Raw genomic sequence first — 27,092 nt, 5'->3', positions numbered from 1 at the left:
GGGTCGGGAAGATCCCCTGAAGAAGGAAATGGCAACCCACGCCAGTACTCTTGCCTGGAAAATTCCATGGACCAAAAAGCCTAGTGGCTACAGTCCATGGGGTCACAAAGAGTTGGACACAACTGAGCAACTTCACTTTTACTTTCTTTCCAGTGGTTAAGAGTCTGCTTGCCAATCCTATAGACATGGGTTCCATCCCCGGTATGGGGAGATTCCACATGCAGCACCGCAACTACTGATTCTGTGCTCTATAGAGTCCAGGAGGTACAACTACTGAAGCCCATGCACCCTAGAGCCTTGAGCCCATGCTCGGCAACAAGAGAAGTCACCACAATGAGAAGCCTGAGCATTCTAACAAAGCAAACCCCGCTGGCTGCAATAAGAGAAAGCCCATGTGCAGAAATTAAGACTCAGCACAGCTGAAAAATTAATACTAAAACTTTTAAAATAAATAAAATTAAAATCTCCCTTTAGTCCCCGAGTTACAAGTAAGTCATATGCCACAACTTTATTTTTGTAATTGGCTACGTGACACACCTTGCACATTTATTCATAGAAACAGTATTAAAAATAGTTACAAACCACAATAGCAATGAACATTACTTCTTGATGGTTATGACCTCAGGGGGCAATAGGTGCAATGAAGGAAGAAGAAAGTTTCCTTCCTCTTTGTGGGATGTAGGCCTGGCTGGAGACAGAGTTTTGAAATAGGAAATGTTTGTCTCTGGCATCCTGCCACCTCATTCGCACTGTGCTGTGTGTGTGTTCAGTAACTCAGTCGTGTCCAACTCTTTGCGACCCCATGGACGGAAACCCACCAGGCTCCTTTGTCCATGAGATTCTCTAGGCAAGAATACTGGAGTGGGTTGCCATGTCCTTCTCCAGGGGTTCTTCCCCACTCAGCAATCGAACACACGTCTCCCGCGTCTCCTAAGTGGGCAGGCGGATTCTTTACCACTGAGCCACCAGGGCTTCCCCGCATATGCACTGCCATGTCTCAAAGCCCTAAAGCTGGGTCACAGGCAGCCAGCTCTCTGCTCTGTGCACCCAGCTATGATTTACACCCCAATCTGTCTTTCCTGCTAAGTGTTTCATTTCATTCTCTAAATACACCTACCTCACCTCCCAATACATCCCAAACCCAAGCTTCATCCCTTGGGATAGTTACTGCCAGCAGGGTCAAAAAAAACACATTTTATTATTAATTCCTACTTAGAGTTAATAACATATCACCTTCCAGGAAAAATTTCTTCCAGAGGTAAAAGTTTTACAAGCAGCTGACTCCTATGCAGAACATATTTGTAATTGATGTCATTTCCAATGATATTATAAATGAGGGGGAAAGGCAAAGGGAGCACACACACAAAAATAATATGGGAGCAATACAGCTTTCAGACAGAATGAAAGTCCCTCTTATACTACCCTTTTCATAGCTGCTGGCTCAAATTTACAGTGAAGATAGCATCTGCCTGCAGAGTTATTGAAAAAATTTTAAAAATTGGTCAACCATTCAACACTGCCTGACATGACCAGAGTAGCACATTAGCGCTGATTCAAGGCTTCTGTTCTTTGAACATTCAGTCCCATTACAATGAAATGCTACAATTTATTCTCCCTCACAAGATGACATTCTATGCCAGATCATTCACAATAGACGTAAAATTGCTTTCTTTTCATATCAAATATTCTAATTTCATATCAAATATTCTAAAAGTAAAAGATATAATCAGGGACAATATGGAAAAAAAGCAACACAATATACAAAAATAGGAATATATTTGATACCTCACTAGCCATCAAATAAATATAAATTAAAATGAAAGTATTTCATGACTATAGATTAAAAACGATTAACATCAAACATTCAAGTCAAGGTATAGTAAGCCTTGGCCCTTAGCTCATTTCTGCTGTCACTGTAAACTAGTCAGTTCTTTTAGAAAGGAAATAGGGAACAGTCATCAAGAGTTACCAAAAAAATAAAAGTTTAAAGTCTTTGGCCCTGAAAGTATGTTCTGAGATTCTACTTTGAGAAAACAGTTCAAAAAATGAAATAGGCTCTACATCCATGAATTCTACTTTAGCATTACTTATTAGAGTATGGGGGGAAAAAACTAAAGGTTTAATAGTATGGCAATTTACTAAATTAGGCTACACTCACGTAATGAAATATTATAATCAGTGACAATGAAGACTAATAATGGTTGAACACACTAATATTTCTAAAATATTTGCAATAAGATACAAGCATATTATGGGCTTCCCTCGTGGCTCAGAGGTTAAAGCGTCTGCCTGCAATGTGGGAGACCTGGGTTCGATCCCTGGGTCCAGGGGAAGATTCCCTGGAGAAAGAAATGACAACCCACTCCAGTATTCTTGCCTGGAGAATCCCATGGACGGAGGAGCCTGGTAGGCTACAGTCCACGGGGTCGCAAAGAGTCAGATACGACTGAGCGACTTCACTTTCACAACCTACAGTCACATTAGAAAGAGTTTAATGGACATCAATTACATTTGCTTTGATCTCAAGGGAACATAAGACAGTGTTGAACAAACAAAACACTGAACATTCCCACATGATTCATTTTTCCTGACACACAGTGGAATAAATAAAGAGGGCCTTCCAATGCCAGCTTGCCTTCCTGCCCTTGCATCCATCATTTGCATAATTGGCAGCTCTGGATCTGAATCTAATCTTATCTCTAAGCACAGAGAAAGTCTTAGCTCTAATTAAGCAGCTCAATCCACTGGACATTTATTTCTGCCCACACTGATGTGACCCTGGACACTGATGCTCCGCTCTCCAGACCCAGTTCTAGTTCACGTGTTATCCCAGTGGACCTTACAATACGATGCACTGACCACTTCTCCAAGAAACTAAAATCATGCTCAGAAGATACAGAATGGTTGTTCCCAGGTACCTTCCTCCTGTCCTGCCAGGACCTCTTGCTTGTCTCAGCCTCTATTTATCACACAGGGCCAGCCTATCTTACATCATTATTCACCTGATGATTGTTTATCAAGCTCCTAATTAATACCAATCATTAGTCTAAGTTCCAGGGATTGGGAAGTGATCAGTCACCCTAGAACCTGGATTCTAAAAGGGAGTGCTTACATTTAGAAGGGGCATGTGGAGTTTCCATCACTCAAGTTCTTCTGCCCTTCACAGGGCTCTCTGGATCTCAGAGTCTAAAGTTCACAGGTATGACAGCACTTAGGAGCCATAGATATTAATCCCCAATCTGTTACTGAGTTCCTGTACAGCTTCAGGGGCAGAATGGAGTTACATGAAAAGAATGGAGAGTGGAAACTACTCACAAGCTCCAGAGTCAGAGAACTCTGGCCTTGAAGGGTGTATGAGCAACATACTCACTGTGTCACTCTAGAAAGTCAGACCAAAGTTGCAATTATTTGATGTGTAAAAAAAGAAAAAAGCAACCCTCTGTCCAGGATGTTACAAAAACTAAATGAGGTCAGCATTTCAGCATTAAGCAAAGTAACTGGAACACAGAAGCAGGTAACCCCCTCTTCCAAAATGAATATTTCATTCCAGTTTTCCTATCATTACTCAGAATTAATCCACTTTAATCTCCTCTCCTTTAGTCTCTCCTCTCTAAAATCAACACAAACAAAAAAACATGACTGCTGATCTCTCGAAAAACTATGTTTTACTCCTATAGGTCAAAATTCTCTTCTGTATCTCCATCAGATCCTCCAAGATTCTTCCTTTCAACAACCTCAGAATTTCACAAATAATTACCTTCAAAACCAGAACTTAAGCTGGTTAAATCATGGCTGTGAGGTTGAGGCCTCAAGTCACTATCTAAACAAGAAAACAGGAATTGACAAGTGCCACCAGTGGGCCTCAAAAAAAAATTTTTTTTAATTAAATAGAAACAAGTTTAAAAGGCCAAGATTATCAGTTAACTCAAAGAAAAGATTATCTCTTAACATCGGGGACTAAGGACAACTCTGACTTTTCAAAGGTGCTGCATATATTTACAACTATGAATGATAATCACCAAATTAACTACCAAATATAACTGTCAAAACAGTTTATATTCATTGTCTCTTTTGTGTGTCAGTCATCTGGCCTACAAACAATCATCCAAAGCATTATAAATACAGGATTGGGTTAAACTTTCATTCAAACATGCTTGAAAATAGGAAAATTTTAAGTGAAAAATGAAAATCTCAATATGATCCATTTGAAAAGTCCTTTACCAAGGGTTCATTATTTTTCCACCAACAAATATTTCTTCCTTGTTCCAAAACCTGTAATGTTGATTAAAATGGGAAAGTATTTTATCCAACCATTACTGTTTGGTAGGTTCCACAAAATAGTTAATGGGGAACAATTTCACATGTGTAATAAAGTAAGTAAGGCCTTAAGCAAGATCTCTGTCTTAAAAGAAAAACAATGGGGTCATGTGATGGCACAGCATGACTCACTTATATACTACACCTCCTCTTCCTCTCCTTCTTGCTCCTTTTGTCTATGCCTATTACTTTTCCATCGTCTTTCTAAATTGTTTTATATTATTCAGAAGATCCACAAATTACCAAATTTATTTCAATGGGATTTTTTTTCAATGCTGAAGAGATTGCTAATTAAAGATTTTTGTTTTTTTGCTAAATATAATGCTAAATCAAAACTCTCTCTCACATAATACACTCTTAATCCTTAAATAAATAACTCTTTTCAGGTACATGTTATTTTTCATCAGAAATTATTCTATACTCTCTCTTCTCAACTCTGTCTGCAATCAATATTCATACATCATATCTCAACTTTGTTTCTCAAAGCCTAGATATAAGAAGAGATTCTAAAATAAAATTAAATCACTGTTGGAGAAGGAAAAGGGAGAAAATACATGATAAGAAAGCACATGTGAAGCAAACCAAAGGAAAAAAAAAAACATATTTAATAGGCAATTAAGTAACACCATCCATCTTAATCATAGCTTCTACCTGACCCCAAATAGCACTTAAATTGTAGAATTACTGTTAATGTTCCTTATCAGAGTGCTTTAAGTTTTCTTCATAACAGCCAAAAAACTTTAAACATATGTTCATCAACATGGTGAAAGTGAAAGTGTTAGTTGCACAGTCATGTTCAACTCTTTGGAACCCCATGGAACCAGGCTCCTCAGTCCATGGAATTCTCCAGGCAAGAACACTAGACTGGGTAGCCATTCTCTTCTGCAGGGGATCTTCCTGACCAAGGGATGGAACCCAGGTCTCCTGCACTGCAAGTGGATTCTTCATCTGAACCACCAGCAAAGCCCTTACCTGTATACAGGGAAAACTGCAATAAATACACACAATAGAATACTCAGCATATTTATAGAGGGAAACAAACTACTGGAATGTGTGCTAATTAAGTGACTGTCACAAATGTTATGTTGTGCCAAAAATGTCACCCTCAAAAGAGTACATTCTGTGTGACTCTATTTATATGAAGTTCAATAGGCAAAACTAATCAGTTACAATAGAAATCATATCACCCTAGATTTGGGGTGAGGGATTTATAGGGAAGAGGCTTGAAATTATAAATGCTCAATATCTTGATCTGGGTGTGGCATATGCATTTGTTAAAACTTAGCAAACTGAAAAGTTAAAATCCATGGAATGTAAGCTATAGCCCACGAAGTGGTGGAAAATGATTGCTTAAAGCAAATGCTGAGATTAACCAAAGGTCAATGGAAGGTTTTTATAAATTATAAAACACATTTTTTAATGGAAAATAATAATCCTATCTGATAGAATCCAAAATAAGAATGTAACCCCTCTCCAAAAATCAAACATATTTACATGACCAAATTTCTACACTAGTTATTATAAAGTTAATTTAAAACAGCAGCTTATAAATACATGTTAGTGACACAAAGTAAAATAATTGTAACTTATACATCCTAGGGGAAGGCACAAGTACACTTAAACTAGAGGAGCACATTAATTTTACTAACCTGACAAGGGATTAATCATCAAGGTTCAAAAGGTAAAAAAATTTATGTAAATAATGCTAGGGTTTATAAAACCTTTGGCTTATCTCAAACCAAATATGCCAGAATCACAGATAAATTAAGAACTCCAGACTAAGCACCTAAACTGGTTTGGTGAGACAGACCTTTCCCTCACACTTGCCACATGCCTGATGCCAACGTGCTATCTCCCATGCAGGCTCCATACCTAAACAAGGGCCAAAGGTCAAGGGAAAAAAACCCCACATGATAAGGATTTTGACTTATTTCTAATTTATCTCATCCCTGCTCAAATTATTCAATATTGTTTATAAGATGCTAAATCATAATCAGGGTACACTTATTTTTTATTCATGAAGATATACACCTCGTATATACCACATGAAGCTTCTTGAAACATGAACTGCAAAATGATTCAACTGTCTTGACATCTTCAAAGATTATATATTTCAATGATATGAAGCTATAATAAATAACACAATTACTAATGCTTCTGGAGTAACTAGCTTTTCTCCAAACAAGAACTTAACAAACCACTTCAAGCATGATGTCCCTCTAGTTCTATAGGATGTTCTTATAATAAAGCTTCTAGATTTTCTCAAGCTAGCTGACCCCAGTGGTTTTTTCCATATTAAATTTTGAATAAGTTCTTTCTCTGTTCTGTATCTTAACATATATAGAGTAAAACATAATTTAGCTGGCATATCTAAAAACTGGATGTTCTCACTAGTCAAATATTTTGATTAAAATTATGAGGCTTATGGAGTTGTAACTAAAAACACAACAAAATACAACTAAGATCAGACTCAAGCTTCCCTGATGACTCAGATGGTAAAGAGTCCGCCTGCAATGCAGAAGACCTGAGTTCGATCCCTGGGTTGGGAAGATCCCCCGGAGAAGGAAATGGCAACCCACTCCAGTATTCTTGCCTGAAAACATCCCATGGATGGAGGAGCCTGGTGGGCTACAGTCCATGGGGATGCAAAGAGTTGGACGCAACTAATACATAAGCTCAAAACTCATCTGTAAGTAATTTAAAAATTTACAGTAATTTTTATTATTATTTTTACTTATTTATTTTTTACAATACTGTATTGGTTTTGCCATACATTGACATGAATCCACCATGGATGTACATGAGTTCCCAATCCTGAACCCCCCTCCCACCACCCTCCCCATATCCTCTCTCTAGGTCATCCTAGTGCACCAGCCCCAAGCATCCTGTCTCCTGTATCGAACATAGACTGGTGATTCGTTTCTTACATGATAGTATAATGTTTCAATGCCATTCTCCCAAATCATCCCACCCTCTCCCTCTCCCACAGAGTCCAAAAGTCTGTTCTATACATCTGTGTCTCTTTTGCTGTCTCACATACAGGGTTATCACTACCATCTTTCTAAATTCCGTATATATGTGTTAGTATACTGTCTTGGTGTTTTTCTTTCTGGCTTACTTCACTCTGTATAATAGCCTCCAGTTTCATCCACCTCATTAAAACTGATTCAAATGTATTCTTTTTAATGGCTGAGTAATACTCCATTGTGTATACGTACCACAGCTTTCTTATCCATTCATCTGCTGATGGACATCTAGATTGCTTCTATGTCCTGGCTATTATAAACAGTGCTGTGATGAACACTGGGGTATACGTGTCTCTTTCAATTCTGGTTTCCTTGGTGTGTATGCCCAGCAGAAGGAAACTATAAGCAAGGTGAAAAGACAGCCTTCGGAATGGGAGAAAATAATAGCAAATGAAGCAACTGACAAACAACTAATCTCAAAAATATAGAAGCAACTTATGCAGCTCAATTCCAGAAAAATAAATGACCCAATCAAAAAATGGGCCAAAGAACTAAATAGACATTTCTCCAAAGAAGACATACAAATGGCTAACAACCACATGAAAAGATGCTCAACATCACTCATTATCAGAGAAATGCAAATCAAGACCACAATGAGGTACCATTTCATACCAGTCAGAATGGCTGCGATCCAAAAGTCTACAAGCAATAAACGCTGGAGAGGGTGTGGAGAAAAGGGAACCCTCTTATACGTTTGGAGGGAATGCAAACTAGCACAGCCACTATGGAGAACAGTGTGGAGATTCCTTACAGTAATTTTTAATGTTAAAGAAATTCACCATGTTTTGCCTCTAGATAATAACAATAAACTAAAAGTATCACTGTTCCAGTAAAGTGATATAATACTAAGTTAACAGATTTCTAGGTATTAGAATGTCAAATAAATTCACTCCCATAAGACTTCCATTACTATACCATAAACAACCATTAACCCTAAATTTGATTCAACACATTTTTACTATTTTTTAAGTGTTAACCATGTTTTCCAAGCATATCATCTACCAAAAATCCTTTTAGACACAAGGCACTTACTCTCTATTTCCTAAGAGAAACAGAATTTGAATGGAAAAACGGCAAGCATTCCATAGATTCTGCTATAAGTAACTCCAGCCACCATAGTTAAACCAATGGAAAAGGCTGTTATAAACCAAAGATAGAAAACAGTACCGCAATCACCCCAGAGTGCTATCTCCACACTAATCCAAATATATAAGACTTGTTGGGTGGAGAGGAATCAATAGCAAATTATGAATCTTTATTTGAGGGGATCACAAATATACGCTGATTATAAAGAGTGAAAATATAAAGAGTAAGGGAAAGATGACATGAGCACTTTTTATACAGTGATCCCAAACAATCTCAAATAATTTTCTGGCTAACATCCATTGTTGTTGTTGAGTCACTAAGTCTTATCTGACTCTTGAGACCTCAAGTATGTAGCCTGTCAGGCTCCTCTGTCCATGGGATTTCCCATGCAAGAATACTGCAGTGGGTTGCCATTTACTTCAGCACGAGACCTTCCCAAACCATGTCTCCTACATTAACAAGCAGATTCTTTACCACTGAGCCACCTAGGAAGCCTGACTAACATCATAGAGCATCTTAGTATTTTTAGAAGTGTTAGCTGTGACATTTTACAGCATTTCTATGAGGTAGTGAATCATTATTAGCCTCATTTAATAGCTGTACATCAGATGGAAAACTTAACGTCTTACTCAAAGCCATTATTGAAGTCGATAGTGAGTTCAAGATTTCAGCTTTGAATTCTAATAGGAAAACTATCAAGAGTCCATTGACCCATGAAGTTTCCAGCAGAGAGTCAATCTACAGGTTCCTTATTACCTTCTAAGTTGTTCAATGATATTTTAAATATGCAGTATTATATACTCATGAAATAATTTTATGCTAAAATGCGACTGTCAACATCTGGTAAACTATTCAGTAGATGTTTCTTCACCTTTGAGATGAGCTTTCCTTTACTAAACTCCTTTAGTATTCGGGCAACTTCCACATGTAGGGCTGAGAATGGAAAATGATCAATCAAAATAACTAAGGGCAGATCTCAAATATGACTGTAACCAAGCTTACACCATGATTATGAGTATAGTTACAGTCTCTCTCCAAGGAAATTATTTTATAAATTATTTTGACATAAGGCATATGAATAGTATGAAGAGGCAGAAAGATAGGACACTGAAAGAGGAACTCCCCAGGTTGGTAGGTGCCCAATATGCTGCTGGAGATCAGTGGAGAAATAACTCCAGAAAGAATGAAGAGATGGAGCCAAAGCAAAAACAACACCCAGCTGTGGATATGACTGGTGATGGAAGTAAAGTCCAATGCTGTAAACAGCAACACTGCATAGGAACCTGGAATGTAAGGTCCATGAATCAAAGCAAATTGGAAGTGGTCAAACAGGGAATGGCAAGACTGAACATCAACACTTTAGGAATCAGTGTACTAAATGGACTGGAATGGGTGAATTTAACTCAGATGACCATTATATCTACTACTGTGGGCAAAAATCTCTTAGAAGAAATTGAGTAGCCATCATAGTCAACAAAAGAGTCTGAAATGCAGTACTTGGATGCAATCTCAAAAACGACAGAATGATCTCTTTTCATTTCCAAGACAAACCACTCAACATCACGATAATCTAAGTCTATGCCCCGACCAGTAATGCTGAAGAAGCTGAAGTTGAATGGTTCTATGAAGACCTAGAAGACCTTCTAGAACTAACACCCAAAAAAGATGTTCTTTTAATTACAGGGGACTGGAATGCAAAACTAGGGAGTCAAGAAATACCTGGAGTAACAGGCAAATTTGGCCTTGCAGTAGAGAATGAGGGATCCCCTGGTGGCTCAGATGGTAAACTGTCTGCCTGCAATGCAGGAGACTCGGGTTTGATTCCTGGGTCAGGAAGATCCCCTGGAGAAGGAAATGGCAATGCACTCCAGCACTCTTGCCTGGAAAATCCCATGGACGGAGGAGCCTGATAGGCTACAGTCCATGGGGTCACAAAGAGTCGGACACGACTGAGCAACTGAAGCAGGGCAAAGGCTAAAGGAGTTTTGCCAACAGAACACCCTGGTCATAGCAAACACCCTCTTCCAACAACACAAGAGAAGACTCTATACATGGATATCATCAAATGATCAATACTGAAATCAGATTGATTATATTCTCTGCAGCCAAAGATGGAGAAATTCTAGACAGTCAGCAAAAAAAAGGCCAGGAGCTGACTGTGGCACAGACCATGAATTCTTTATTGCCAAATTCAGACTTAAATTGAACAAAGTAGGGAAAACCACTAGTCCATTCAGGTATGACCTAAATCAAATCCCTTACGATTATACAGTAGAAGTGAGAAATAGATTCAAGGGATTAGATCTGATACACAGGATGCCTGAAGAACTATGAATAGAGATTTGTGACACTGTACAGGAAGCAGGGATCAGGACCATCCCCAAGGAAAAGAAATGCAAAAAAGCAAAATGGCTGTCTGAGAGGCCTTACAAATAGCTGTGAATAGAAGAGAGCGAAAGGCAAGGAGAAAAGGAACGATATAACCATTTGAATGCAGAGTTCCAAAGAATAGCAAGAAAAGATAAGAAAGCCTTCCTCAGTGATCAGTGCAAAGAAATAGAGGAAAACAATAGAATGGGAAAGACTAGAGACCTCTTCAAGAAAATTAGATACCAAGGGAACATTTCATACAAAGATGGGCTCAATAAAGGACAGAAATGGTATGGACCTAACAGAAGCAGAAGACATTAAGAAGAGATGGCAAGAATACACAGAAGAACTATACAAAAATTATCTTCACGACCCAGATAATCACAGTGATGTGATCACCAACCTAAAGTCAGACATCCTGGAATGTGAAGTCAAGTGGGCCTTAGGAAGCATCACTACGAACAAAGCTAGTGGAGGTGATGGCATTCCAGTTGAGCTCTTTCAAATCCTGAAAGATGATGCTGTGACAGTGCTGCACTCAATATGCCAGCAAATTTGGGAAATGCAGCAGTGGCCACCGGACTGGAAAAGGTCTGTTTTTATTCCAATCCCAAAGAAAGGCAAAGCCGAAGAATGCTCAACCTACCACACAATTGCACTCATTTCACATGCTAGTAATGCTCAAAATTCTCCAAGACAGGCTTCAACAGTACATGAACCGTTAACTTCCAAATGTTCAAGCTGGTTTTAGAAAAGGCAGAGGAACCAGAAATCAAATTGCCAACATCAAAAAAGCAAGAGAGTTCCAAAAAAACATCCACTTCTCCTTTATTGACTATGTCAAAGCCTTTGACTGTGTGGATCACAAGAAACTGTGGAACATTCTTAAAGAGATGGGAATACCAGACCACCTGACTTGCCTCTTGAGAAATCTGTGTGGAGGTCAGGAGGCAACAGTTAGAACTGGGAGGAACAACAGACTGGTTCCAAATAAGGAAAGGAGTATGTCAAGGCTGTATATTGTCACCCTGCTTATTTAACCTATATGCAGAGTACATCATGAGAAATCCTGGGCTGGATGAAGCACAAGCTGGAATCAAGATTGCCAGGAGAAATATCAATAACCTCAGATATGCAGATGATACCACCCTTATGGCAAAAGTGAAGAACTAAAGAGCCTCTTGATGAAAGTGAAAGAGAATGAACAAGTTGGCCTAAAGCTCAACATTCAGAAAACTAAAATCATGGCATCTGGTTCCATCACTTCATGGCAAATAAATGGGGAAACAGTGTCAGACTTTATTTTTGGGGGCTCCAAAATCACTGCAGATGATGACTGCAGCCATGAAATTAAAAGAGGCTTACTCCTTGCAAGAAAAGCTATGACCAACCTAGACAGCATATTGAAAAGCAGGGACATTACTTTGCCAACAAAGGTCCATCTAGTCAAAGCTATGGTTTTTCCAGTAGTCATGTATGGATGGGAGAGCTGCACTATAAAGAAAGCTGAGCACCAAAGAACTGATGCTTTTGAACTATGGTTTGGAGAAGACTCTTGAGAGTCCCTTGGACTGCAAGGAGATCCAACCAGTGCATTCTAAAGGAAATCAGTCCTGAATATTCACTGGAAGGACTGATGTTGAAGCTGAAACTCCAATACTTTAGCTACCTGTTTCAAAGAGCTGACTCTTTTGAAAAGACCCTGATGCTGGACAAGATTGAAGAAAGGAGGAGAAGGGACGACAGAGTATCAGATGGTTGGATGGCATCAACAACTCGATGGAAATGAATTTGAGTATACTCTGGGAGTCGGCGATGGACAGGGAGGCCTGGCGTGCTGCAATCCATGTGGTCACAAACAGTCGGACACAACTGAGTGACTGAATGAAGAATAAGAAATTTTCCCAACAATTCTTACAATGTCATTAATTGTAGAAACATTATTTAATTTCCATCTGGTGACAGATAAGAGATCAAAAATACTAGTCCTCTGCCCTCTGGTTGCAATTTTGGCCTAAGTAAGAACTGTGGCTGGTACACCAAACTGGCCACATTCTCGAGTGTGAGGGTAGGAAAGACAACTATTAGAATATCAAATGTTCAGAAGTGGGTTATCTGAAGAGAAGTTTTTCTGGATACCACACAGGGTGGAGATACAGTAGACTTGATGGCACTCAATCAATATCCCTTACTAGAAATGTATGTTTGATAGAGGGATGACAATTCATTACAGCCCTCTCTTACCCATCAGAAGTAACCCCGCTGCCCCCTGCGACTTCTCTGTGATTCCATATTAACTACACAATCCTCTGATTACTAATGCTATCGCTAGGGACCTAGATCTTAGAAGTGATGTACACTGGACACTATACACATCTATAGTCACTAGAAACACCCAATTAGCTGTAAAGTAATAGGTTGTTTAAGGTTCTCAGGACAGGAGCCTTGTCTGTCTTGCTTGGTATTGCATCGCCAATTCCTGGAACATTATCTGGCATAAAATTGATGTTCCATAGATTTTTAATGAACTATTATTGAAAACTGAAATTTATCAGAATCAATGCCAGCAGTGGAAAATACAAGCAAGCTCAACACCTTAGAAGAATGAAAAGGAAAGAGCAAGTCATGCATGAACAGCAGTAAAATGGTTATTAATCCTTATGTGAACTAGCCTGGTCTTGTTGCAGATGGTAAAAGGCTTAGATCTTCAACTTCAATCCTAAACTAATCATGACCAAGACTGCAAAATTTATTAGTAACCTAATCAGTGATTATGGTCTGTCATTAAACTTGCTGTTCTAAATATAGAAGGCTCCCCAACACACCCTCAGGCTTACTAAGCCACGTGTGGCCCTAAAGCCCCATAGGACTGACCATAGTCCCAGATTCTAGGTTTACAGTCTGTTCCCTAATGGGAATATGGATATGACAATACCAACCTTACTTAGCTCTGGTCATAATAAATGCCTAGCCCTTACTAAGCCTCTTTCCAGACAAGCTAGAACCCAGAAGCTGCAGGCTTGAATCACTGTTCACTCAGGGCAGCTCTTTCTGGATCAAAGACACCGTCATCAGTCTAACAGCAGGGATCACCACCACAAGACCCCACTGCCATGCATCCTGTGGTGCCTCATTCATAGCTGAATTTATCACTCAACCTTGAACATTTCAATCTGGAATGCATACCACGCTCAACTTAAAGAAATATTTATCGAGTACTTGCCCCTGTCCCACCCCAGATCAGCACCCTTATTCCTAGTTCCATTCATTTCTGGCTTAAACCTCAATCCAAACTGGACTTTTAATGAAGCCCCAGCATGTTTCACCTCTATATAAACCAGTTATCTAACCATAATGTTCCACAAGCTCTTACATAAGAAAGAACAGAATCATCCCCTTTTTGCAGACAGGCTCAGAGAAGTTAAGGACTTTGAACAAGGTTACACGGTGTTAAAACAGTAAACCCAAGATTCGAATCCAGCTTAAAGTCTATACTCTATTATGCTTTCTGTTTCCTGTTCATTTCTTGTAGCATCAGGACCATAAGCACAGGCCAGAGTACTCAGCAGATATTCCGTCAATGTCTGTTTAACTGATAGGATATCTTCAATGTCCATTTTAAAATAAATTTTCATCAACAGGCATCTCATCTCAGTGTTCATCTATCCAATGCAGAAATATAGAAAGAGTATCCTTTACCAACCCCCACTTAACTAGTGGTCTGACTGACCAACTCTTCCAGCCCTCTGTGCACTTGAACAGGCTTGCACACTTCTTCTACCTCTCCTCTCAGCTGACAACACATCAACACATGCATGTTTTTAGATCTGTGTGGGACATATGCACTTGTTACTGAAATAATTTAAACAACTATATGTAATCCAATGAAATGTGAGTGTAAAAAGAGTGCTTTTATGTGAAATCTAACTTGATTGCTTTAGAATGGTTTGATCAATAGGTTACCAGAAAAAAAAATTTTTAATCAAATTAGATGTGTGAAGAACGTCAGAGAAAGTCTGTAGTCCGAAGATGACTTTGCACTGAAATTTCTTTTCAAGTGTCTCAGTTCTTTTTCTAACTTTAATTTAATTTAATTTATTTATTTTTGGCCATACTAGGTCTTCGTTACTGTAAACAGGCTTTCTCTAGTTGCAGCAAGTGGAGGGCAGCGCACGGGCTTATCACTGCCATGGCTTATCCTTTTGCAGAAACATTACTTGGTCAACAAAGGTCCATATAAGCAAAGCTATATTTTTTCCAGTGGTCATGTATGGATGTGACAGTTGGACCATAAAGAAAGTTGAGCACCGAAGAACTGATGCTTCTGAAGTATGGTGCTGGAGAAGACTCTTGAGATTCCCTTGGACTTCAAGTAGATCAAACCAGTCAATCCTAAAGGAGATCAGTCCTGAATACTCACTGGAAGGATTGATGCTGAAGCTCCAAATCTTTGGCCACCTGATGAGAAGAGTCGACTCATTAGAAAAGACCCTAATGCTGGGCAAGATTGAAAGCAGGAGGAGAAGGGGACGACAGCAGACTAGATGGTTGGATGGCATCGCCAACTCAATGGTCATGAGTTTGAGCAGGCTCCAGGAGATGGTGAAGGACAGTGAAGCCTTGCCTGCTGCACTCTGTGGGGTCGCAAAGAGTCAGACACAACTGAGCGACTGGACAACAACAACATCCTGTTGCAGGGCATAAGCTCGAGGGTGAGAGGGCTTTGGTAGCTGCAGCAGGCAGGCTCAGCAGTTGCAGCTCACAGGCTCTGGACTGCAGGGTCAGTAGTTGCAGTACACGGGCTTAGTTGCCTCATGGTATGTGGAATCTTCTCGGGCCTGGGATGGAACCTGTGTCCCTGCACTGGCAGGCAGATTCTTAACCAGTGGACCACCAGGGAAGCCCTCAAGTTTCCCAGTTCTTGCTGTACTTTAAGAACAAGCATGTGTCTCTCCAAGCAGCTGGCTGTACTTAATTTTACAACAAACTACTGGCATAATTTGCATAGTAACATGTTTGGGGTTAAATATTTAGGGTAAACAAGTGCTCTTTAATAATTTCTCCACAGCCTTTTTTTGATTAAGTGCTCAACTGTATCAACAGGCATCCTACCTACCGTGGAAGCCCTTCCTGTAATACCCTCCTTTCAGTAAAAGGCTGAAGTAAAAGGCTCCCTTCCTCAAGTAAAAGGCTCGATAATGACACACCACTGACATTTCTGATCTCAAACAAACATCCTAGTCTACACTACCAAGAAAATGGACACAACTATGTTCAATTTTCTATTGTACTGCTGCTGCTGCTTCTGCTGCTGCTAAGTTGCTTCAGTCGTGTCAGCCCCATAGACGTCAGACCACCAGGAATTCCCGTCCCTGGGATTCTCCAGGGAAGAACACTGGAGTGGGTTGCCATTTCCTTCTCCAATGCATGAAAGGAAAAGTGAAAGTGAAGTTGTTCAGTCGTGTCTGACTCTTAGCGACCCCATGGATTGCAGCCTACCAGGCTCCTCCATCCATGGGATTTTCCAGGGGAGAGTATTGGAGTAGGTTGACATTGCCTTCTCCCTCTATTGTACTGAGGTTGTGTTAAACATTTCAGTGTGTTTCTCTTGAAAAACTCTTGCTTAAATTCTGTTCCTTTTGAAAAAGGATGAGCTTTTCTATCTCAAATAATTTCAGCTTATGCAATACACAAGTTTCATGAACTGTTTAAAACCAATCCATTCAAAATTATATTAGATGCTTCTTAAATTCTGGTGTGATAAAAGTTTTATTGTAGACAAAACATGCAGACAAACTCTCATAATATTAACTTGGGAACAAAATCATTTACTTACATTGGCACTGTCTATTAAGAGCCTTACCTTAGTTTTTCACACTTAAATCAAGTGATTTATCTACCTTTAGCAAGTCAAAACAAATACCCAAAAGCTGAGAAGTAAAAATGCATGTAACAAAACCAAAAATTTAGCAATGAAGTGAATGCTTTTAAAAAGTCAGTATCCTTTAGGATTCTTCAACATGTTAATCAACACATCAAATGAAGAATACAAAACCTTCAATAATTTGGGGGATACGAAAAGGTTTTTTTCAAATATAAATGTGCCTTTTATTTTTGAATTCACAAACTTTTTAAAGTAACACTAGTAGTTAATGACAACTTAATAGGTGTTGTGTGATGCTGAACTAATTACTTAACCCTCCTGAGCTTCCTCATTTGAAAAATGGAGTAGTAATACCTATCGACTATGCTGATGAATATCAACAAAGACGTATGTAAAATGCCTAGCATACAACTGAAAATAAACCCATGTAAAAATCCTTCCTACACACACACACACACACGCACACACACACACACACAGAGTTAAGTATTTTCAGTGGGGGAGAAAAGGGGAGACAAAGTACAAGAATTCTCTGAACATGTATGCAAAATTCTGTGCATATATGCTTTAGTGCACTTTACTTGGGAAAAAGTTCACAGTTTTTCATCAGCTTCTCAAAGATTCCATGACCCCAAAAATGTTTAAAAGCCTTTGGCTTTATTTTCTCTGTTCCCAGATTTATAAAGTTTATAAAATTTGATTGGATACTCTAGACACAAGTAATTTAAATTATTCAACAGCAACAACAGCAAAATAAAAGTTCAACTAAAAGTGTGGTCATGGTAAAATATTCTCCTTTTATTTCTCTTAAAAAAATTCACTTAAATTAGTAAAATAATCAAAAGCAACTACTCAAAGTCAAAATCAAAATTTGAAAACTTAAACAAAAAACAACAGCAATACCAAAAAAAAAAAAAAAGAAATCAGGAAACCTTAAACAGTTAAAATTTAAAACCTTATTATTAATACTTATATAATAAAGTGACATTTATTCCTCATTTAGAATTAGTTTTTCAAACTACTTAATTCCCTCATTCCAACTCAAAGTTAACAAGCTTCACTTCAAACAGTTTTTTTGTATATTTTAAAGCTGCGTAATAAGGAGACTGTATGGTATCACAGGAGTGACCCTTAAGTAGGAATCAGGGAAACCAGGGTTATGGTCCTTCCCTGTCACCAGCAGACTCTATAAAGACAGCTGTAAAGAGTCAGTTGCTCAGCATTCTATGGCACTAAGTATGATTCTATATGAAACATGCAATCCCAAAGTAGAATACTAATATACCTGCTATCCTAAGACTATACTTTATTACTAAAAGAGAAATGTACAAAAGGAAGTTTACCTACCTACCTGACAAAAGATATGATTCTAGGTCTCATGAGAAAAATCTATCCACAACAGTAAACCTTTGAATTACAGAAAGTTCTATCCCCACTGCCAGCACTTTCAAGGCAGATATACTCAGAGCAGAGCTTCCAGTTAGGACCACTGAAAACTCCAGCTTCACATTAATAAGAACACCATATACCTCCCCAGAATTGTTTCTTTCCTTAAGGTGAAAAGCATTTAGAAGAAAGATCTCCAAAGTACAGACAGACAAAAATACACAAAATAGAGGAAACAGCAGTTTAGCATATCTCAATAGTTAAGCCCTTATTTTGTACTTTATTTTTAAAAGTACTTGTTATGGAAAAGGTAGCTTATTTTAACCAACTTTATTTCCAAACTGACTTTTCTAAAACAAGTATTTTTCAATGGAACGTAAAATAAGGCTTTATATACCAAGATACCCCTACATCCCTCTTCCAAAGAACAAAACAATACAGCAAATACAACTCTTTGAATGTATTCCTGTAAGAGTCAGCAATACACACAAAGGCAAATTAGCAGGACAAGAGGTTTTCTGAGAGGTGTGATGACTAACACTTCAGGACTGGAACGTGACAGCTATTAAAAGAAACATGAAAGGCGTTCCCAGTTCCTCACAGGCCAATGTCTTTACTCCAAGAATTACTACAAATAGCATTCAGGGCTGAATTCACACAGTCCAGTCTTCTAGGCCTAAACCATCTTTTGTAATTTTACCCAAGTGACACATTATGTGAATCAAAGAAACCAATCAGTAACTCATTTACTGAAGGCCAGATACAGGGCACAATGAGACTCCACACTCAAACTAATAAAAAGAAGGGACAAAAGAAACCTGAGATCAGGGTTCTTGCTGAAATAATGCCCCAGAATCCAGCAAACAGCATTATTGGTACAGAAAAGATCAGAATGAGATAACATGGACCAAACATTTCCTCCATGTTTAAAAAAATGTCGACAGAGCATCTGATTCACACCTTTATATATGACTTCAGGCTCAACCAAGGCTTTTCAAATGCTTTACCTTATGAATGGGACTTCGAAGCAGAGGTTTACTGAGGCTATCTAGGAAGGATCACCAGGAGGCCTTACCACTGCCAATATTTAAAATTTAAGAACACCATGTCCTAACAAGTTAAAGTGCAAAGTTTTCAGTTTCCCAACTCAAATATTCTGTGGCATATTTCATATGCCATAATTACAAAGGGACATAATTACAAGGAACAAAAGATTTCCTATTTGTGCAAGTAGAATTTATAGAGATTATTTCTTAAGAAGTTAGCCCTAGTTCTTTTTGCTATCCTCAAAACACAGTCAATCTATTGGAAGGAGTATAAATAAATACAAACTTTTAGACAGCAGTCCAGCACATCTATCAGAAATCAAAATATGCACGTACTTTTTGATCCAGCAATTATATGTTGAAGAATCTATCCCATGAAATTTAATGCAAATATTAAAATGTTCATTCACTGCAACATTTTTTGTAAAGGTGAAAAATCATGTATGCTAACACATGGGACATCCCACAAAAGAAAGGAGCTGGACCCATATGTATTGACATACAAAGAATTTCAAGACACTTTGCTCAGTGAAAGAGTGAAGGACCTAAGCTACTCCATTTTGTTAGCAGAAAAACTCCATTTTGTAAGGTTCCAGGAAAAGAGCCTTTGAAAATCCAAGAGCCTTTGGAAATCCCCTGACCTCACCCCACCACCCTCGAGCCAATCAGACCCCAGACCAAAATCTCCTGACTTAACGTAGTCTACCTAGGTAATGGGAACCAATCAGAACCCGGGGCCAGCCCGGGAAAATAAAAACCAATCAGAAACCAACCCTTCCACAGAAGGTAACCAATTAGACAGCTCCCAATCTGGAAACTTCCGTTTTTCATTTCTCACGCGAGAATACCCTATATAAGCAATGTAACCCAAAACTCGGGGCTCCTCCCTATAGCTGCTGTGTCGGTATCGGTGGGAGCCCCAGCTCCAGCTTGGTAATAAAAACTCTCTTGCTTTTGCATCGGATATCGGCTCCCTGGTGGTCACTGGGAGATTTCGCGACTTGGGCACAACAAGAGCAAGTTACAGAACAGCAGGTATAGTAAAAATATACTTTTGTCAAGAAACCTGTATATGCGTGTATGTATAACTGCACAGAAAACAGTCTTAAAGATTAACAGCAAACAGAGCCTAACCTTTAGGGAAAGAAAGTAAATCACAGAGCGTGGGATGGGTAAGTACAAAGAGAAGTATAGTTTTAAACAGGGACTTTTACTTTCTACTCCACACACACCTGTATTAAACATTTGCATCATACATACAAAACATTCATTCTTTATAGAAAGTAAGAGAGATGCAATGTCAAATTTTAGCTGAACTCTAGCATCACTACCAGAGGATGCTGAAATTGTCAAAGAAGTAAGAAGGCTCTTGGGCATCAGAAACACCCTTTACAGACTTAACCTTCCAGGAAATAATGGCAAATGTGGGCAGCACTGACCAGTACTTATGAATGAACATGTCATGTTTTCATAAAAGAACAAGCATCATTCAGAGAACTAAAGGCTTTGTGTCTTAGAACTTTAAGCAAAGATACTGAAATCAGAAACATTATTAAAAAGCCATAATCATTCTCTTAAAAATAGTTATAACAACAAATTCTGTTACTTTGGTACTGTTGACTATAAAATATAGTCAGAACCTCAAAGTAGAGTTATTTTATTTGGTGGGAATATTTAGGACTTGGAGTATAGGAGGCAGCGTCTCAGTAGCCCTGAGAGACTGCTCCAAGGAGGCAGAAGGGAGAGAGTCAGGCTATCTATAAGTTTGTCACAAAGGGGCAGGCAGTCTGAACATCAAAGATTATTGGTAAGTAAGAAAAACCAGATATCAAGTTAAGGAATTTAGCATTCTTCTATGTAGGGAAGGTGCAAGAGTCTGGGATTATTGAAGTCTTGCCTTTCATATGCATCTCAGCTATCTGGGGTCAGCATCCAGCATATTTACAGAGATCTTTTTCTCTCTCTCGAATTCCCTCGGGGCCTTCTGGTTCACCCAGGAGGGCTGTAATTGCTGATGACTGACATCCTTAAATTCCTTGTGCAGGGAGTGGGGCCACTTATCAGGAAGCTCAGGAATTCACGGCTGCTGCTTGCCAGAATCGCTTAGAAATTCGCATTAGAGGGCCAGAATCTCAGATAGCTGTGGCACTTTGTTTACTGATATGGCAGGAGACATTCCACTTCACAATACAAAGTATCTATGTATAGGTATGCTCTTTTGCATTACAAAACTGGCATGTGTAAAGAACCAAATGGTATGAGCTGTCACCCTTACCTGTACATTCTCTTCTGTCACCTGAATCTCTGACGTGTAAACATAGTCAATCAGCATCCTCAGGGTCCAGCCGTCCACCTCCTTGATGCGAACTCTCTTTGCTCGGCTCTCACTCATCTCACCTAAAACATAAGGAGCATTGTTGACACTGCACCAGACACCCAGCAGGAAGACCAAGGCCAGGCAGATGGCCAGCCACTCACTGTATTCAGTAGGCAAAACGGTCAGCCCCTTCAGCAAACCTACAACATTCCCTAACCTCCCGCAAAAGCTTATCCGAACAAACCATACAAGGTACCTCTGTTACCCACTTATACCTGAAAATTACATCATGGTGATGAACATGCCACGTGTCCAACTGCATTAACTCTTTAACACCTGTGGCATTATAGATTCACAGCCTGATCTGTCCATGCAGTTTTTTGGTCCATGCTGTGGATAAAGAATGTCATCTGCCGTATCAGTCAACAAAGGATGTTGCAGCCATCAGTCACTGCAGGCCACCCCAGACTGTACACCATGAGGGAATTCAGAATGAGGAAAAAAAAAAAAACAGGCAAACTAATATATAATAAAGGAATTATTTCAATGATCCCAGACTCGTGTATCTTCCCATACATAGAAAAGCACTAAATTGACTTGTCTGGTTTTTCATCTTTAGGTGTTCCAACTACCTGTTTTTTTTTTATTTTTTATTTTTGCTAAAATTCCTCCATATCCTGGCTCCTCTCTTATTTCTTCAGATCATTCCCTCAGAAAGATCTGAGAGGCTACTCCCTGGGCTCCAAAAGTCCTCCAAAAGTCCAATGAATAAAACATAATCTTCAACTTCTAATGTGTGCATTTTTTTAGTTGACAATGCTTTAAGTTTCTTTCCCTTTTGAATTTCGACTCATGACTAGAACACAGTGTTACCCCATGAGGCTAACCGCCAGGTTCATAGCTCTCACTCACAAGCACTCCAGGGCCGGCCCCTGCCCTCAGGAAGGACACACCTCTCAGGCAGGAAACAATCAGAACACAAATTACACAAAATGCCTAGGAAATGCAAGACAAAAGAGGGATTTTTAAAGAGGTGAGTCAACCAAGGCAACTGTCAAAGGGCCTTCTAGCCCAAAATCCATTCCTGCTTGTCATATGTAGCAACTTAATCCTGAGGTAATTTACGTACCACCTTGACTGTGTGGATCAAAACCGTGGAAAATTCTTAAAGATATGGAATACCAGACCACCTTACCTGCCTCCTGAGAAACCTGCATGCAGGTCAAGAAATAATAGTTAGAACCAGACATGGAACAACAGCCTGGTTCAAAACTGGGAAAGAAGTATGTCAAGGGTGGTATACTGTCACCCTGATTATTTAAAATCTATGCAGAGTACGTCATCTGAAATGCTGGGCTGGATGAAGCACAAGCTGGAATCAAGACTGACAGGAGAAATATCAATAACCTCAGATAGGCACATGACATTACCCTCATGGCAGAAAGCGAACAGGAATTAGAGAGCCTCCTGATGAACATGAAAAAGGAGTGAAAAAGCCGGCTTAAAGCTCAACATCCAGAAAACTAAGGTCATGGTACCCAGTCCCATCAGTCCAGGGCAAATAGATGGGGAAACAATGGAAACAGTGACAGACTTTTCTTGGGTTCCAAAATCACTGCAGATGGTAACTGCAGCCATGAAATTAAAAGACACGTGCTCCCTGGAAGAAACCTAAAAGCATAATAAAAAGCAGAGACATTACTGTGCCAACAAAAGTCTATCTAGTCAAGGCTATGGTTTTTCCAGTTGTCATGTATGGATGTGATAGCTGGACCATTAAGAAGGCTGAGGACTGAAGAATTGATGCTTTTCAACTGTGGTGTTGGAGAAGACTCTTGAGAGTCCCTTGGACAGCAAGGAGGTCCAACCAGTCCATCCTAAAGGAGATCAGGCCTGAATATTCACCAGAAGTGAATTCACTGGATGCTCAAGCTGAGGCTCCAATACACTAGCCACCTGATGCAAAGAGCTGACTCACTGGAAAAGACCCTGATGCTGGGAAAGACTGAGGGCAGGAGAAGAGGGCCACAGAGGATGAGGTGCTTGGATGGCATCGCCAACTCGATGGACGTGAGTTTGAGCAGCTCCGGGAGATGGTGAAGGACAGGGAAGCCTGGCATGCTGCCATCCATGGGGTTATAGAGAGTTGGACATGACTGAGCAACTGAACAACAATTTATTACTAAAGCCAGATGCCTTCTACATCACTGCACTAAAGACTTAGTACAATACCTCCTTCCTACTACCCACTGAACTAGCTAAGCATTTAGGGATCATAAGTAAGATGCCTCTCTTATGGAAAGAAATGGAGAAGGAGAAAAGAGAAGGGATTGCTTCTAAACCCAGGGGACTTATGAAGAGCTAGAAGCAGGCTTGGGCACACATACATGGGCATATAATGGCCCAAGAATAGGAAGACATGAGCAGTGGTGAAAGAAAACTCAGTCAAAAACGAGACAGTCTAAAAATAATGTTGAGCGCTAGGGGACACCTTGGCAAAAACGTTTAATTCTACATTCATCAGGTTTTGATACCGTGCAGGGTCCTGTGGGGCTCCTGGTCACAAGGCCTTTTTGTTCCCCATTTCTTTCATTATAGAAACAGCCTTTATTCAGCCTCCATGACTTTCCCTGAGTTCCAACGGGCAGATTCAAGCAGTTGTTAATTAGGGAAGGGAGGTCAAACAGTCAAGAGCAGCCCTGGGGCAAGGTCCTGTTTCCACATCAAAGGATACACACAACAATATTTTTGAGCTATTTTGCAGATACTGAAATTCCCTCCAGGTGGGAGAAGTAGATGATTAATGATGGTATGCCGCCCACAAGCATGTAGATCCCAGACCAGCTGAACCTGAAGTTTGATGATGCTGACTCCTACTAATCTCACTACCAACCCATCAGAATGTCCATGGACTGATAATGCCCTCTTTGAACAATTATTACAGAATTTCTCTCTTTCCCAGGAAGGGACACGTGGTTTTGCGGGCATGAGGCCACTGTGTCATCCTTTGCTGGCAAAGCAATAAAGCAATTCTTCTCTACTTCCCCCAAAACTCTGTCTCTGTCATTCGATTTGGCACCTCTGTACAGAGAAGCCAAGCTTTCAGCATCAAAGATAAAAGAAGTATGAAAACAATGCCATCATCCCTTGCCTGTTAGAAAAACAACACAATGGTTTCCAGATTTCTTGAAAATTTCTTTTTCAGGTATAGTATACTGTACTATCTTTGCCTACATCTACTCAAAGCTACAGTTTTTCCAGTTGTCTTGTATGGATGTGAGAGTTGGACTGTAAAGAAAGCTGAGTGCCGAAGAATTGATACTTTTGAACTGTGGTGTTAGAGAAGACTCTGAGAGTCCCTTGGACTGCAAGGAGATCCAACCAGTCCATCCTAAATGATAACAGTCCTGAATATTCACTGGAGGGACTGATGCTGAAGATGAAACTCCAATACTTGATGTGATGTGAAGAACTCACTCATTTGAAAAGACCCTGATGCTGGGAAAGACTGAAGGTAGGAAAAGAGGACAACAGAGGATGTGATGGTTGGATGGCATCACCGACTCAATGGACATGAGTTTGAGTAAACTCCGGGAGTTGGTGATGGACAGAAAAGCCTGGCGTGCTGCAGTCCATGGAGTCGCAAAGAGTTGGACACAACTGAGCAACTGAACTTATACTGTACCATAAACTATCATAAAAGCCTAGAGAAATCCATAATTATACAAAATTCTTTTGCAGACTTAAAACACTGTAAAGAGACAGGTGGCCCAGTAGTAAAGAATCTGCCTGCCAGTGCAGGAGACACAGGAGATCCAGGTTCCATTTGTGGATCAGGAAGATCCTCTGAAGAAGGAAATGGCAACCCACTTCAGTGTTGCTGTCTTGAAAATTTCATAGACAGAGAAGCCTGGCAGACTACAGTCCACAGGGTCGCAGTGTCAGACACAACTGAGCACAGTACACATATTTAACTACCCGCATCCTTGGAGATCATCTTTCACAAGATCTCAAAAAATAGCTATTCTCCTAAGAGCTAAAATATCTGAAAAATTACTATGCTACCTCCTGGGGTGAAACATCCAGTGGTATTATAAGGGAAGAGAGAAAGTTAATGATATGCTTCTGTTACATGCTAAATGGCAGGAAGACAAGGTATTGGGCTATGTGTCTGCTGCCTCGGCACTTTTTCCTTTTCAGAAAAGGGGGAAAGCAAAGAATATGGAAACATAATTCTTAACTTACATATAAGGCACCTTCCTTTGTCCTACTCTCTCTGGACCTTGTAGCTAGACAGGATTTGTGTCATCTAAAAGTTCTTTTGTGACAAACATGAGAATACTTTCCTAATTCCTACCTGGACTTTAACAAAAGGCCACTCTTAATTCACCTCTATGGCCCCAGCCATGTGCAAAAGCCCACAAGGCCTGGAGTCACACAAGCATAAAGCCCTGTACTTAGTTCTCAAGGAGTAAATTCATTCCTCAGGACTTGGGCACAGTCGAGATAAAAGCCAATTTGACTTTAATTTATATGCATGACTAAAAAATTATCAGTTCTCTGCCAAGCTATTATTCATGTTATAGTTTTTAAGGTGTTGCTGTAAGACGCACCCCACACCACTGTGATGCTCAAAGCCTCCGGCTCCTCCCGTTTAAACCATGGAGGCCCTGTCCACATTCCACCCCTGCCTCACCATCGAATCTCCTCTCTGCCACTTCCAGTCTTAATTTATATAAGGAAGGAACTTTGTATAGTTCTCCACACACATCCAGCAACTTCCTACCTTACTGTCTTTGTCAAGTTTCATCATCCGTCTCCCCTATGCCCTCATTCCCCAGGCTAACTCCCACAGTCTTCAAGACTCAGCTGGAACCTCTCCAAGTAGGCTTATCTGCTGATGACCGACCCAAGGCTAGGTTAGGCTCTTACCCTAGGTTACCTCCTACAAATCCACTGTCATACTAATATCTGCTTCTCCCCACTTGGATTCTTAAGCCTCTTGAGAGTACAGATAATATCTTTCTTACCTCTGTATCCCACAATACCTGACCTATGGTAGATATCCAATAAATAATGACTGGATAAATAAATGACTAGAAAAGTGAAAAGTAAAACAAGTGCCAATTTGAAGTGCAGCACCTTTCAACACAATTAGCACTGGGATGGCCTAAAAGTTTGTCCAGTTTTTTCAGTGAGCTGGCTCTAGTAGCACTTAGCTGTCTTTAACTTCATTTGAAAAATATTGTTAGCTTGTATTGTATATTGCGACCCACGCCAGTATTCTTGCCTGGAGAATCCCATGGACAGAGGAGCCTGGCAGGCTACAGTCTATGGGGCTGCAAAAGTCAGCCATGACTAAGCACATACAGTACAGTACAGTATTGGGTACTGTATATGTGCTATCATATCAGCATGCATTTTAAAAAACATTAAAATTGGTGAATTATTGTACAGCCATTTTAATACTGGAAAAAGGAACACTTTCAGCATATTACTGCAACTGAAATGCAACTAAAAATGCAACTAAAAAAAAAAAAGAGAGATTTCTGCAATGTATAGAGAAGGTGTTATGACTCAGCAAATATATCAAAAGTGATTCGTGAAGTTGTGTGCTGGAGATTTCTCGCTGGACTATGTCTCACAGTTGGGTAGACCAG

The 27,092-nt window shown here is 39.7% G+C and overlaps 1 protein-coding gene across 2 annotated transcripts in view; it reads right to left on the bottom strand.

Moving 5' to 3' along the window:
- The window catches only part of KLHL2 (kelch like family member 2), a 168,376-nt gene that overhangs the window by 81,324 nt on the left and 59,960 nt on the right, over positions 1 to 27,092 (bottom strand). Inside the window, exon 4 of one of the 2 annotated variants that reach the window (XM_040251321.1) lies at positions 21,391 to 21,512. The exons of the other annotated variant lie outside the window; for it this stretch is intronic. Coding sequence (XP_040107255.1) covers positions 21,391 to 21,512 — 122 coding nt within the window. The remainder of the gene's footprint in view (positions 1 to 21,390; positions 21,513 to 27,092) is intronic. 2 annotated transcript variants of the gene reach the window in all.

This window comes from Oryx dammah, unplaced genomic scaffold, assembly GCF_014754425.2.
Source record: "Oryx dammah isolate SB20612 unplaced genomic scaffold, SCBI_Odam_1.1 HiC_scaffold_12, whole genome shotgun sequence".
Classification (NCBI taxonomy): Eukaryota; Metazoa; Chordata; class Mammalia; order Artiodactyla; family Bovidae; genus Oryx; species Oryx dammah.
This window is presented reverse-complemented; position numbering and strand designations above follow the sequence as displayed.